Here is a 14,856-nt window from a genome sequence, read left to right on the forward strand (position 1 = left end):
TAATATATTGACAATTGAATGAAATTTTTAAGGAGCCAGATCTGCAGGCTGAGTTGGCCGTGCAGTTAAGGGCGCGCAGCTGTGAGCTTGCATCCGGGAGATAGTGGGTTTGATCCCCACTGTCAGCAGCCTTGCAGATGGTTTTCCGTGGTTTCCCCATTTTCACACTAGGCAAATCTTGGGATTATACCTTAATTAAGGCCACGGCTGATCCCTTCCTACTCCTACGCCATTCCTATTCCATCGTCGTCATAAGATCTATCTGTGTCGGCGTGATGTAAGCAAGTTGTAAGATCTGCAGAAGTTGTCATCCCTTCGACTTCCTACAGAGGCGTCATAATTCTGCGAACATTGGAGTTTCTCCAAATTCGGAAGTCATAGACAGAGTCAGGCCGTGATGCATCTATGGTGGTTGAATTCTTCCTTTCCATTGCAAGTGGCCTGTACATTAATGCTAGGGACGCCTTTTCTGCAAATGTAGTAATTCCCATGAACATGTGGCTTCTGAATTTGTACATGAGTACATTCATCAGTTCCGACAGCATAAGGGAAGCTCAAACGTTCTTGTCACTTAGCCCGTGCTTCCTGCATCTAAGCAACATTTGTTGGAATTTTATCTAATAATCTGCTTTCATTTCTGTTCATGTCAAAACCTGTGAAAATGTTTCTGACACAGTTCTCCGAGATCTCTTCACCAACTCCACTCTGAAACCCAGGGTCACCAAAAAAACGCAAGAAGATTTACATTTTTTCTTCATATGTTAGTGCACCACCTCTTGTTTGTTTGTTTGGAGTGCCCAAGGAAATGCTCCGCTAACCATTCAGCATGCTCCTTGAAAATTCACAGTCTGTTTCCAGTCATCTGACAGGGTCAGGAATGGAATGAATGAAGCGGCGAGGATAGGAATCGTGCCGGCTGCCAAAACCTGTCACACTCCTCTGGGGCAATGATTAATGAATGACAGATGAAATATAATATAATATAATATAATATAATATAATATAATATAATATAATATAATATAATATAATATAATATAATATAATGTAATATAATATAATGAGAGTGCTGCTGGAATGAAAGATGACAGGAAAAACTGGAGTACCCGGAGAAAAACCTGTCCCGCTTCCGCTTTGTCCAGCACAAATCCCACATGGAGTGGCCGAGATTTGAACCACAGAACCCAAAGGAGAAAGGCCGGCGCGCTGCCATCTGAGCCACGCAGGCTCTTCAGCATGCTCATTACTGGACCTTCATAACACTCTGTAATCAAGTTGAAGTCATTCTCTGCGAAGTTTATATAATTTTCTTTTCCGATTAACCACCACCATCACCTCTGCCATGCTACTGAACTTGACACTATCATTTGGAGCCACCTACTGAGTTAGCTCTGGGGAACATGAGCAGGCGCTTACCGGAAAGTGTGCCTGCTTCATCTTTATTCACCAGAAATCTGGAGTACCCACTCTGCTACTCGAGCGACGGGAGCGTGTGCTCAAGGTCACAGGTCTGCTGCGAGTGACTGCTTCCGACAGGCGGTTTTTATTCACCTCATTGCGAGTGCCTGCTCTAAATTCGCGAGTAAAGAGTGCGTGCTCATTTTTATTCACACCACCCAATACCTAAGTTGGTTGTGGTCCTCTGAAGATGCTGGAAACAGCCAACAATTGAGAGGCGGCCAGAAATATCCAGAAGTGGAAATTGGGAGATCCTCCAGGAAGAATCTTTCGCTGACCTATCAAAAGAGTGAAGCCGGGGAGAGAAAGACAGTCAGCGAGTCGGGAGCAAGTCATATGGGAGTGTATCAGTGATCAGTCCTGACCATGCGAAATGTGGCATACGAGTTGAGTTGAGTTGTAGAGTGAACTTCTCTGGGAACCACATTCTGCTGTGAGAGGCCATATCAGAGGGCTTTGTGCTCTTACAAGTTGCTTTATGTCGCACCTACACAGATAAGTCTTATGGCGACGATGGGATAGGAAGGGGCTAGGAGAGCGAGGGAAGTGGCCGTGGCCTTAATTAAGGTACAGCCTCAAAGTTTACCTGGTGTAAAAATGGGAAACCACGGAAAACCATCTTCAGGGCTGCCAACAGTGGGGTTTGAACCCACTGTCTCCCGAATACTGGATACTGGCCGCACTTAAGCAACTGCAGCTATCGAGCTCAGTGGCTTTGTGTTCAACCTAATGATTACAAACTGAAGAAGTGGAAAACTCAAACTAGAGTGCTCTTGCAATAACTGTACATTAGTTTTAATAAATTTAATCGATTGTGTCACATGCTACCTCTCTGAATAGCCATTTTAGTTTTAAGGACCCTGATGACCTGCAACAACACTTATAGTTTTTAATATACCTGATAATGATGCTGTGCCTTTAATATCCCTTGAACACTATCTGTCTTTAGAAATATGGACTGTCAAAATGTTACAAAAAAGAGATTCTTTAACCCTTGGACACTGAATTCTTTTCACCCAGTGTAACCTCTGTCCATTTATTTTGAGTGCATACTTGTTTGTTTTACTTACTGTGTCCAAAACTCATCTCCCAAGAAGTGATCAACGATGACCACCTCTAAAGACAAATCACTCAGCTATCTGGAAATCAATGAATATATGTCAGGTTTACCGGTGAAATTGATTTTTAAAATGCTTTTCTTGTCTGCAATCCAAATCCAATCATATGTTTTGTTTTCGTTAACAAATTCCACACTGTTGTCATTACTTTCCCTCATACTGCTATCAGCATTACTGGCAATAGATTCTCCTTTATCAAATTCACAATCACTTTCGTCCAATATTTCATTTACCTGTTCTGCAAATTACTCAATTCTCACTAACTGTTCATCGTGATTTAATAATAATAATAATAATAATAATAATAATAATAATAATAATAATAATAATAATAATAATAATATTTGCTTTACATCCGACTAACTATATTTACGGTTTTCGGAGACACCGAGGTGCTGGATTTTTGTCTCGCAAGAGTTTTTTTAAGTGCCAGTAAATCTACCGACATGAGGCTGGCGTATTTGAGCACCTTTCAAATACCATCAGGATCGAACCTTCCAAGCTGGGGTCAGAAGGCCAGCGCCTCATCTGTCTGAGCCACTCAGCCCGGCTCATCGTGATTTGACTTTTTTTTTTGCTAGTTGTTTTACGTCGCACTGACACAGATAGGTCTTGTGGCGATGAGATTTGATATTGGAGCCAACATATTTACAAATGTGAATACCACTGTCTGTAAAAAATCATTCCTCACCATAAAAAATAACAATCTTATATGGCCAGTTATTTGCAAGGAACATCATAAACCTCACTAAATACATTGCAACAAAGAAACTAGCCCCATTTATGAGGAAAAGTAAGACATACAAACTTCTAACTCAGGATGGGTATTGCCTATTTTCCATTTATAACAGCAATTGGAAGCTGTGGAATGGCAGTGCCTGTGTATTGTCTCCAACTGGTTAATGTCCATGTAACACGCCTGAAGTGGGAGTGTTAAATGGCAATGGCAATAGGTTAGGAATCACTGTTGAAACAATAAGCACAGAAAGCGAGCACTTAACCATCTACAGGAGCATGAAACTCATTTAAAATTCTATTTAAAACTTAACAATCTTTTGCGATCAACTAGTAGATGCTACAGGACTAAGGCAAGATTTGATCAGGTTCTAAGATCAGAAATGGGAGGAAAGAAAAAAATGGTTAGTACCTGCACACAAGTTGATAAAACAAATACAGTTGAAGCTACATAAGACTATGTTCCTCAAGAAGTAGTAAGGTCACACAGCCAAGGGCTGTATGCTAATAAATTATATTCTAATGAATATTAATACTTAAGTCCCCAAGACACATTCAGACATTGTAGAATCTATGGACAATTTTTCTAAAAATGAATGGCAGTATCTGTAAGTTATTATAGCACAGTGATTATAATTTTAAAAGTTTACAGAGATTCATCTGTGTTCAGGCAGGTTAACGGAACAGTCTGGAGATAAAATTATTGGTCATGTTGATGAGAACGTATGGTTCTGGAAATTTGAGGTAATAACTTGTTGAAGAAAAAAATCCATCATGCTTTTTTCAGAATTTCCAATTTTACATATTGATTTTAATTGTTTTCTCCTATAATATTCCATTTAAACTGACAAAATTGAATTATGGTTTTCTCCTATAATGAAAACCAGTGTATGGAACTTTTGATATCAGAATTTTTTTTCAGGTGGGACAAAATCATTCTTTTAAAAACAATTCTTTAAATTACATACAGAAAAATTGATAAACACTGTTCTTTGAACATTTATTACCTACTCGAATTCTTCAGTAAAATTGCATGAGAAAGAAAGATTTTATATTTTCTAAAGAACTCCTTTCTTCTGTGGAGCATTTACTATAAAATCTTCAATAGGTTTTGGAAAGACCTTTCCTAATACTTAGAAGGCATTCCCTGAAAATTTCATGAAAATCTATTCATTTGGTAGAAAGATCTGTTTATCTCCAGACTATATCTCCTTAAGTTAGTCTGTGTAAGTTCAGCAAGTCAAAGAGAGAGAAAAAATAATATCAATACAATGTTAATTACATCAGTAACATTACAAAAAACATTTCACATTATGTAACTCTGGTAGAATACTTTAAGTAACCAACACAATACATATTATAACAATAACTGATTCAAATTATCCATGAATCTAAATTAAAATGGTGAAGTTTAGTAGCTTCATTAACTTTGGTATATCATTAGAAATCTCCCAATACCTCCTTACTTACTTTTCGATGGCTTAACTATTGAAAGTGCCCTTATTTTAGCAAGTTTAGCTTGAATCTTCTGCTGGTACTCTTCTTCAGGTATACAGGCAGAAGATGGTGAAGCATCTTGAGGAGGACTTGGTAACGTGATAAGATGAGTGAAGAGCCGAGTCATATCACCATAATAATCAACCAATGATCTTACTAAAATTAAAAAAATAGGATCAAAATAATCCACACGTTTACTCAGAAACTGATTTAGTTCAGATATAAGGGAATTATGATAAGAAATTAGTTCTTGGCTAACAACTTCTAATGCTTTGCGTTCTCGATCCAGTTTAACAAGATTACTTGCTGTACGTTCACGTTCTTCCATTTTACGCACTTTACCAGAGATATTACGCCACTCCTGGACAAGCTGCTCCCGGCGGTGAAATACCATATCAATGCCACTGAAGAAACTGCCATACTTTTTCAAGGGATCTTGGAAAGCTTGCTGACAAACTAGAGAAACCTCTTTCACATTTTCATTTCCCTAAAAGAGAAACAATGAATATTAGTTGTTATTCTGAGTTCAACATTTTTTAAGACTTTCCTTAAAACAGCAATTATAATAGACAACTTGTTTAATAAGCTTCAAAAAAATAATATTTAATACACTTTCTACAGGTAACGTTTATAATGCCATTTTGTGTTCTTCTGCACCAGGAAAGAAAAATATTTTTCGAACTATTCAAATGAAGCTATGAAAGCACTTAGAAATTATTATCAGAAAGAGCTTCAGAATTCAGTGTATGAAAGAAAAAACCCATGACTGTATTTAAAGTATGTAACATAGTGTACTGACTATATAGTTAAACAAACTTGACATTAATTCATAGTTCGTAACTACCAACTGTAATTTATTAAAAACTAGCTGATGTACCCATGCTTCGCTATGGAATTCTACATTGTATACAGAGAATTCTAGGTTAGGTAGTGTACATGTTGTGAGTAAGATTGTATTAAATTGCATAGCTCTTAACATTACCCAAAGAAACGTGACGGGAAAGTCACCAAACGTTTTTTCTTATATGCAGATTGGGTTGGGAATTTTCATTGTAATGGTAGGCCCTCTTGCCTACCATCAGTCACAGTCACGTTGGGGAGTTTTCATTATAATGGCAGATACTCTCCACCAGCCTTTTTACATCCTCAGAAAGACTGTCTTAGTGGTTTTTCAAACTGAAATCAACATAGGTCATTACAATGGCACCAATAGGAATGTTGTGATTAAAAACAATGCTATCATATGAAATACTTGATCAAATGAAAAACAACAGATTTTCTCACTTTTAACGAACAGTACTATGCTGCCAATCTAACAGTCCAAAGTTACAGAGCTGGAATGGCCAGGCTGCAGACAGCCGTGAACACGCTTTTATTTTCGGAAGAGGGGGTGAGGGCGGGGGGTGAATTGAGGAGAGTCCCAGGGCAAAACTATGCCCTTTTACTTATCTGTTTCCGCGGAGTACCCAATGAGTCGGAAAATCTCAATTCACTACACTGGTGGGGGGACTCCTCCAAGCCAGATAAGAAAGCCCCTTCTTTGCTGCTAATTTGGAAGACAATGAATGTACAATTTAATAAAAATGAAGAGAACGATGAAGGTTTTCTAAAGAAGCGGCTCTTTTCAGGGTTGAATTTTGAGTTATTTAGTGAACTGTGGTGTTATACTTTGGAATAGGCCAAAATTGTAATTCTAGACCAGGTCATAAGCGAGCCTCTGCCATTATTCTGTTAAGTGAGTACGCTGATTATTCCAATCAGTATGTCAGAGTAGGGATCAAATACCTGGAATACTAAAATGAACCAGTGTGTTACGTACCAGCAGTAGCAGAAAATGTATGAACCAGAGGAATGGCATGCTAAAGAAGAAAGTATGTAACTCCGCAGCTATTTCCCACGAATATTCAGGCAGGCTGTTATAATCGGTATGCAGCAGTAATTCCATGTATCAGAGATGAGTGGCAGCATAAGAGGCAAAGAACATTGCAAAAAAAACAAAAAACCAATTTTATGTGATGGGTTTCCACTAGGATTTTGACAGCGATTTCAAACTGTTTTGTCGTTTTTATAAACTAATAATTTGTAAACTATGAGGTCCACAACCTCACCATGTGCTACTATTATTCATTTCCATCTGCATCATTTGTTTTCTCATTCCCTTGTTTCTTAGGTTAACGCAGTTTTTAGTATCAATTATTATTTCAAATTAACACCTGTGTCACTGAATTTTGTCGCATTAAGTTGTTTTTTGCTCTGCATATTGATGTAAATATTGTATATTTGTACTATTTTGTTTCCGTCTAGGCTCTCTTTTGTTTGTTTTTTCATTTGCGCTTTCATTATGTTTTATAGCATTTTTTCAACTCATATTATGTAAATTTTTCCAACCCCCCCTAATTTTTTCACTGAAGATGGCTCAAACGAGCCGAAACATGTCTGAACTTGTTTACTCCGTCTAATGACGGAATATATGATGTATTGAATAGGAGGATACTTTCATTTTTCGCCATTGTAAAAAAACAATGGTCAATGTAATGTTATTGTTGATCAATTTCATGAGCTTTCGATATTGTAGGTCTTCATATTTAGTTTTCTTTGGACTCCAAAATACCATTCTTATCATAGTCGGCATGGCAAAACTGAATAAAATATAAATGATCGGAAATTATATTCTCTCTAACTTTTGTTATGTAGTACTTTTCGATAGGACCAATAACATAGGTATTTAAAAATTAAATTTTAGGCGCCTTTCCCCAAAACTACCATTTCATCCTGGGTGAATAAAATTGTTTGTAGGTTAGACTGATTTTTCTTATTCTCTGACTCTATATACCAATTTTCATTAAATTCTGTTCACTCATTTCCTCATGGCTCGGCGTTGATATAGACTTAGCAACAAAAATACAAATTCATAAATATCTCTGTTATCATAGCCGGTACGGTAAAAATGTAAAAGACATAAATGATTGGAGATTTAATTCTACATAACTTTAGCTATGTAGCATTTATGGATAGGATCACTAATAACATGAATATTTGAGAATTACATTTTAGGCATTCCCCTAAACTACCATTTCACTTGGCGTGAATAAAATGATTTATACCCTGGACTGTAGTGCATCATTCCCAAACTTTACATACTGATTTTCATTAAATTTTCTTCAGCTATTTTCTCGTGATGCGCGTACGTACATACATACATACATACAAACAAAGAGACAGACGGAAATTATGGAAAAGTCGGAAGTGCATTTCCTTGTTACTGTGGACATGTCCGATACAGAAATACCATTCTTTTTAAATTCTGAGCAATGTACAGACGAAACTCTTATATAGATATAGTGTTACTAAAAAAAAAAAAAAGAGAGAGAAGAATTAAGGTAGAAAGAGAAGAAAAAAGAGAAAAAACCTCAGTAGAACTAACCTATATTGGTTACTAATGGTGAAACCTCTTGATACTGCTGAAATCAAATCTTGGTAGAGAAATAAGGATGTTAGAAAGGAAATTAGAGTGAAAAAATTTCTGAGAGAAATGAGAGAAACAAAGTGAGATGGTATGGATGTGGTAAGAGAATAGAAGAGGGAAGGACACTGAAATGGATGATGGAGACAAAGACTGAAGGGAGAAGAGCAAGTGGTAGACCCCAACAAAGGTGGTTGGACAGGATCAAGAACAGCATAAGGAACCTGGATTTGAACACAGCAATGATGGTTGCAGAGAGGAAGATGGAAAGATGCCATTAACATCCTAACCTGGATAGAGATGAAAAAGGGAAAATTATGATGATGATTAAAAAATTATAATGGTATGTGGCCTCTGAAGAGGCCTGTTGCAGGTCATTTGAGCTGATGCCTTATAGGCAACCTGTGAAACTGTGAGGATGGGGTCCTATGTATGATGAATTTTAATGCCGAAGATGGCACACATGTATAGCCTCTGAGCCTTCGGAATTAACCAATGAAGGTTAAAATCTTTGTGCTGGCCAGGAATCGAACCTGGGACCCCTTGGACCAAAAGCCAGGATGCTAACCACTTAGCAACGGAGCTGGACCCAAAAGGAAATTGATGATGGTAGCGATGATGAGAGTTTCAATAATTCAAGGTGGATGGGACCAAGACTACCTCAGATTATTTAAAATTAAAGATTATTATGTAAGGGAGGCAATATTTTAAAAATTTCCAAATTCACAATACATTACTGTAAACCTACATACATTTATTTTTCAAACCAAATTATACATTTAAACACATGAATGGACAAAAATTTCAAAAAGAAAGAAAAAGATCAAACAAATGTCTTACAAATATTCAAAACTTGACTGAAATTCCAAGGAATGGTTAAGGCAACTGAAGAGCGCTTTTCATTAAACTGCCCGTTGTTCTTTAGTTCTCTGACTGAACTCGACTGAAATTCCCAGGAAATGTGATGACAAATGAAGAGTGTTTTACATTACGCTCCAATTCCAATTCATTACTGACAAAGGATTAACATGACACTCAAGTCCTGATGTAACGTATGGGATACATTAGGTCATTCCATTTATTCTAAGAAGTATGAGGCATCAAACGTTTTGAGCCTTAGGTACCATATGCAGTATAGATGCCACTGCCATTACCATAATTAACACGTTTTTATTAGCTTGACTTGTATCTATCTATGTAACAGAATCTGTCAACGTCATTTTCACCAACCTCGAGACGTTCGATTAACCTGAAAATCTGCACATGTATCAAGGGCCGATGACAATACAATAATTTAATTAATTTAATCCTAATATCCTGACCAGGAGCACCAGAATAAAATATAATGATTTTTATTTTTATTAATCTTCACATACTGTTGGGCAGGCAACCCGCTAATCAGGCTTGTCTTGCAGTCGGTTTGCTTACCTTCCCCTATTTTTTTTCTTTTCTTTTTGCTGCCATAAGAAGATAATGTCGGTCTGCGTGTAATCCCCATCTCCAACAATACAGTGACAAAACCTTTCACTTCCTTCAGAGTAACAGGCTGCCACTGCTTTACCCGGGAATTCAGCTTCAATTGTTGTGCTGACCTCAAGAACTGAGTTGCGTATCTATTAGTTTCTGTCACCATTAGCTGCCACAGAGCCCGAGTAAAGAAGAGATAGGTTTCGCGTTTCAAGGCGGGACATGCTTTTACTTGGGGACAGAAATGAAAAATGAAACAACAACACAGGAAAAAAGGGAGAGTGGCAAAGAAAAGACAAAAATTAATAGAAAATATAGCAGAAATCTCAAATGATGAAGTGACACAGAAAAAGAACAAAAGGCGGACTATACATGCAAAAATATAGAAATTTATAATCAGAACAAGACAGAGAAGCTCATTACAGCATATGCGTCTGCATATGACGGAATCTAGAGAATTGTGTAGGGCAAGTAAAATGACTTTTATGCAGGCAATTAACACATTTTGTGATAAGATTTGTAAAATTTGCACTAAACGTTGTTATCCGCATCAAATCTCCAAGTGGACGATACGTACCATTACAGCACCTTACTTGCCTGATGAACTTAAGCAAAAACATTCTTCGGTTTCTTGTGGTTGTTGCAAGACTAATTTAAATTCAAAGAAAACTACTGCACCGCCTAAAATATATTGGAATAATTTACATCCAGGCCCTATTCCAGAAGTTATTATGAATTTGTCACAACCGGTGCAACAATTGATTTTGCATATTATTCCATTCCTTAAAATCATCAAATTAAATGGCGTATCTGGACAATATAGTTTCCAGGGTCAGGCGGTATTGTTTGCAAAGGATGTATTTGAGGTTACTGAAAACCTTACTAACAAGCTACCAAGAACTTTAAACAATGCTGGTATAGTTGTTGTTACTTGTCTTAGCGTCTTAAAAATATTAATGTAACGTGACAGTTTTCAATATGCAGGAAAAATGTATATGATGCTTTGCATTGGTTAGTGGCAATAATCCTCTTTACAAAGATGTCATTATTGACAACATTGAAATTAATGAAGAAGATATAATAAGAGTACAAGAAGCTCCCGTACAGAATGTTGCCGAGACCAATGATGAATCCACTCAGCATTCTTCTGCTTACATGAGAATTAATGAATTGTCCAGAATTCTACCTGCTTCATGGCATCAGCTAACGGTGATGTATTCACATCAGCATTTGCAGGAGTACAATGCTGCACTATGGTACTAGCAAATATTGTAAGAGCTAGTATTCTTCCACGACAACATTGGTCGACAAACATCCTTACTTTAAATTTCATAACAGGTGATCAAATCTATAGTAATATCAGATTTCAAACAGAAAGAAATCTCGTAGCTCATCCTATCCAACATGATGGATACTTACTCGTACGAAATTTCAGCGTTATCAAAGACTACCTGATTTTATTCAACAAAAGATTTCAGATAAATTTTGATGAAGAACCAAGCTTATTTGGGAGTTTAAATGATCCAAGTTTATCAGTCAAACTTTGGACTTACACTTTGGCAAGCTTTTGTAAAACTTTTTATAAATCATACGGCAGGAATACTGATATCAGCAGGTAAATCATTCGGAGTAATGTGTTATAACAATAAATATTACTTCAGTGATTCTCATTCGTGTGATCCAAAGAGTGCAAAAGCAAAGGACAATGGAAAAGCTTGTGTTACTGAATGTGATAATTTAGATGAGTTTGTAAGAATTTGTAAGCATACAACAAGCAACAAAAATGTTCAGTTTAAAATAGACTATACTGATATTCTTGATATACCTGACTTTGTGGAGCCAGAAGTTCAAACTTGACAGATTACTCAAGGAGTATCAACACCAACAATTCCTACTTCACAATAACCTATACAACAAATCATTCCGGTGCAGACGTCGGTGACGGCATACATTGATGTCATGCAACCTAATGTCGAAGATGAACACAAGTTTCACGGAACCTTAACAAGACAACCGACAATATCGTCAATGTAGCTCATGAACTGAAAGCGGAAGAATTTGCCTGGTATTTTTTATTTCCATATGGAAAAAGCAGACTTAATGAGCCAAGACCTGTAAACATAACACCACTTGATTATTTTAGTACAGAATTTTTGGAAGTGACACTAGATTTCAACGTAACAATTATCTCTTTTATGCCTTATTGTTCTTTGAATATTATCAAGTGAAAAGTATTATATGAGCGTGTGGGAAAACAATTTGTAATCAACAAGGAGCTGTCAAAGATATTCATCTTTATGTTAAATTTTTAGAGGATCTGCAGCTTATTGGAGATCAGCTTTGAATGAACTTTCAGCCCAAATCAGATGCTTGGAACCTCCAACATACTTTGTAACTTTTAGCTCGAATTATCTCAAATGGTTAGATCAACGAAGGGCTTTACTACTAGCTCATGGTAGACCTGATGTAGATCCAACTACACTTGACATTTACGAGACACAACACCTTACAGAAAAAAATCCAGTAATTGTAAAGTCATATTTTATGGTTAGAATAAATGCACTGATGAAATATATACATTATCATTATAGACCGTTATGCCTTTCAGCCTCTGTGAATTTACTAAATGTCACCACAATCCTCTATTTGCAACTAGTGCTGTGGCCTCATTTAGTTCTATACCTCTTATCTTTAAATCAATAGAATCTGAGACTAACTATCATCATCTTGGTCTCCCTCTACTTCTCTTACCCTCCATAGCAGAGTCCATTATTCTCCTACGTAACCTCTCCTCTTCCATTTACCTCAATGATCCCATCACTGAAGCCAGTTTATGCATAAGGCATGATTACTAACCGATTACAGGAGAAATTTGCACTATGTGTAAGTAAGACCAGCATCCTACTTCACAGAAACATACCGAGCACGGTCAGAAAGCAAACCTTAATTCTAAAAACAAGTTAGAAAAATAAAGGAGCAGTGTCAGTATTCAAAATATATAGCAGTAAAGCAAAAAAAAAAAAAAAAAAAAAAAAAAAAAAAGGGGGGGGGGCAGTCAGGAAAAGAAAAGAGTATGTCCTAAAATTATGGAAGAAATCACTACAATTTGAGCAATTCTCATATTGGAATTGCATATTTCCATGAGCAATAAGTAAGAGCCTCTCAGAATGAGGTTACCCTTAACTAACAACTTCCATGCAGCTTCAAGAAGCAGATCACTCTGTAACTCAGTGATGTTGTAAACTAATTAGTGAAGCTACTAGATTGCTTTTACAATGTGTTTCAAAAACAACATGCTAGAGCAATCATAAGCACATTCCCAGCTTCCTCCTTGATTTAATCATGGGAAGATAAAACTTCTCTAAAATTGTAGACTAGCCACGAGATTGATGAACTGAAAATGAAGGTTGTACACAAGTTTACCTTAGCTGCAATAGTGTGATAGTTTTCAACAATTTTCCGGAACTCTTCATTCTGATAACATAACTGGCTACTACTGAGGTCAGTGGTGATCTTCTGTTCAGCTTTGCAAGCATTGCTGAGGTGATCCAAGTACTTCTTCATATTCTTCTGAAGCTTCCTAGTAGTTTCTTCCAAACTGAAAACAGAATTCAGACAATTAGGTTTAAGTTCAATTTATTGGTCCACAGAAAGGTATGACAATTCTTCATGTATCCCTATTATTTGCTAAAATTTCTCCCCTTCCAACAGATCTAAAGCATTTTAAATACAAGGCCAATTTTATAACATAATATAATGGGAGTCTCTGCTTCATCTACAGCTCTTGTTCTCCACTCTTCCTTTCATAACTAGCTAGTCTTTAGTGCCTTTGAGATGAGACCAGCCAAAAGAAAACATACCTTCCTTAACCACCACGATATCTCCTCACTTGTTAGTGATTTACCCATCATACATTTATAAATTTCAAATAGTTGTAGCACTTTATTTCTGTAAAATCTGGAGTTCACTTCTTTCTTCCATGTAATATTACAATACTTTAGGAACTCCAAAGTACACAGCTTTCCTTAAAGCTTTCTTGTTTCTGAGGATATGTTTTGAAGATAATTCTCAATACTGTCAAAGTAATTCCTTGCTGTTCTCATTCTGTTCATCCTCATAACATGTCCAAACCACTTTAGCCTGCGTCTTCCTAAAAGCTCGGAAACATGTTATTTTGATACTAGCCTCCTTACTGTTTGCTTCATTTCTAATCTTGTCCTTTCTGGTTTTTTGGTTCATTGGTCTAATGAATTTCATTTCTGTTGACTGGATTTTACTATTTAAAGTTAAAAACTTCATGATCGTTCCGTATTGAATAGAGAAATAGCCTAAGAAGATGTACAATATTAGAAGGATCCACCTTTCAATACTTCGTTGTAAGTTGAACTAAAAAGAAGTCACAACTTGTTTATTGGGACCGGTTTCGACACATTACAAGTGTCATCATCAGTCAAATAGTAAAGTAGGGCAAGATATAAAGATCTTAAAACAACTAATACATTGAACACAGGCAAAAAATTAACATTGATTCATATCGTAGCAATTCAGTTAATGACCAAAACACAATGATCGCAGTCAAGAGAGTAAACAGAACATCATTGTCTTGCGCCGAAAACAAATATAGTTGAAGTTCACAAGCAGGTCAAGTATGCACTTATGTAGAGTCGTTGCTAGACAGGTCTTGTAGGCATTTGTTTCTCAGGCCGAAGAGTAAAAGGTGACGTAATTGAAGTCTTAGGAAAAAAGTGTAGGATTTAATTTTGTCAAATTCAAAGTAGATATATAAGTTTGAGAATAATTTAAAACATTAAAAAGAATAAAGCCAAATAAAAATAGGAAGAAATAATAAAAGAAAATTGCAATGTGAGGTTCAACTCGAAACAACTTGCCGTAGTAAATGGTAGATGAATGGGAGATGATAAAGAAAAGGTTGGGGAACGTTTATTAGAGGGTGGTGGTGGTGGTGGTGGTGGTGGTGGTGATTGCTATTAGAGGAAGTACAAATGGGTAAATATCTTCTATATAACACTAAACCGAGGAAAAAAGAGGAAGAGGTCCGACATTTCGAAAAATGAAGAAATCGGTAAAGGGAGACAAGGGCCACGAAGGGCGTGAAAA

The 14,856-nt window shown here is 36.6% G+C and overlaps 1 protein-coding gene across 1 annotated transcript in view; it reads right to left on the reverse strand.

Moving 5' to 3' along the window:
* Positions 1 to 4,005: 4,005 nt before the first annotated feature.
* The window catches only part of LOC136867290 (bridging integrator 3), a 31,948-nt gene continuing 21,097 nt past the window's right edge, over positions 4,006 to 14,856 (reverse strand). Inside the window, exons 3-4 of the mRNA XM_067144441.2 lie at positions 13,162 to 13,336; positions 4,006 to 5,295 (exon numbers count right to left, since the gene is read on the reverse strand). Coding sequence (XP_067000542.2) covers positions 4,774 to 5,295; positions 13,162 to 13,336 — 697 coding nt within the window. The 3' untranslated portion in view covers positions 4,006 to 4,773. The remainder of the gene's footprint in view (positions 5,296 to 13,161; positions 13,337 to 14,856) is intronic.

This window comes from Anabrus simplex, chromosome 3, assembly GCF_040414725.1.
Source record: "Anabrus simplex isolate iqAnaSimp1 chromosome 3, ASM4041472v1, whole genome shotgun sequence".
Lineage (NCBI taxonomy): Eukaryota > Metazoa > Arthropoda > Insecta > Orthoptera > Tettigoniidae > Anabrus > Anabrus simplex.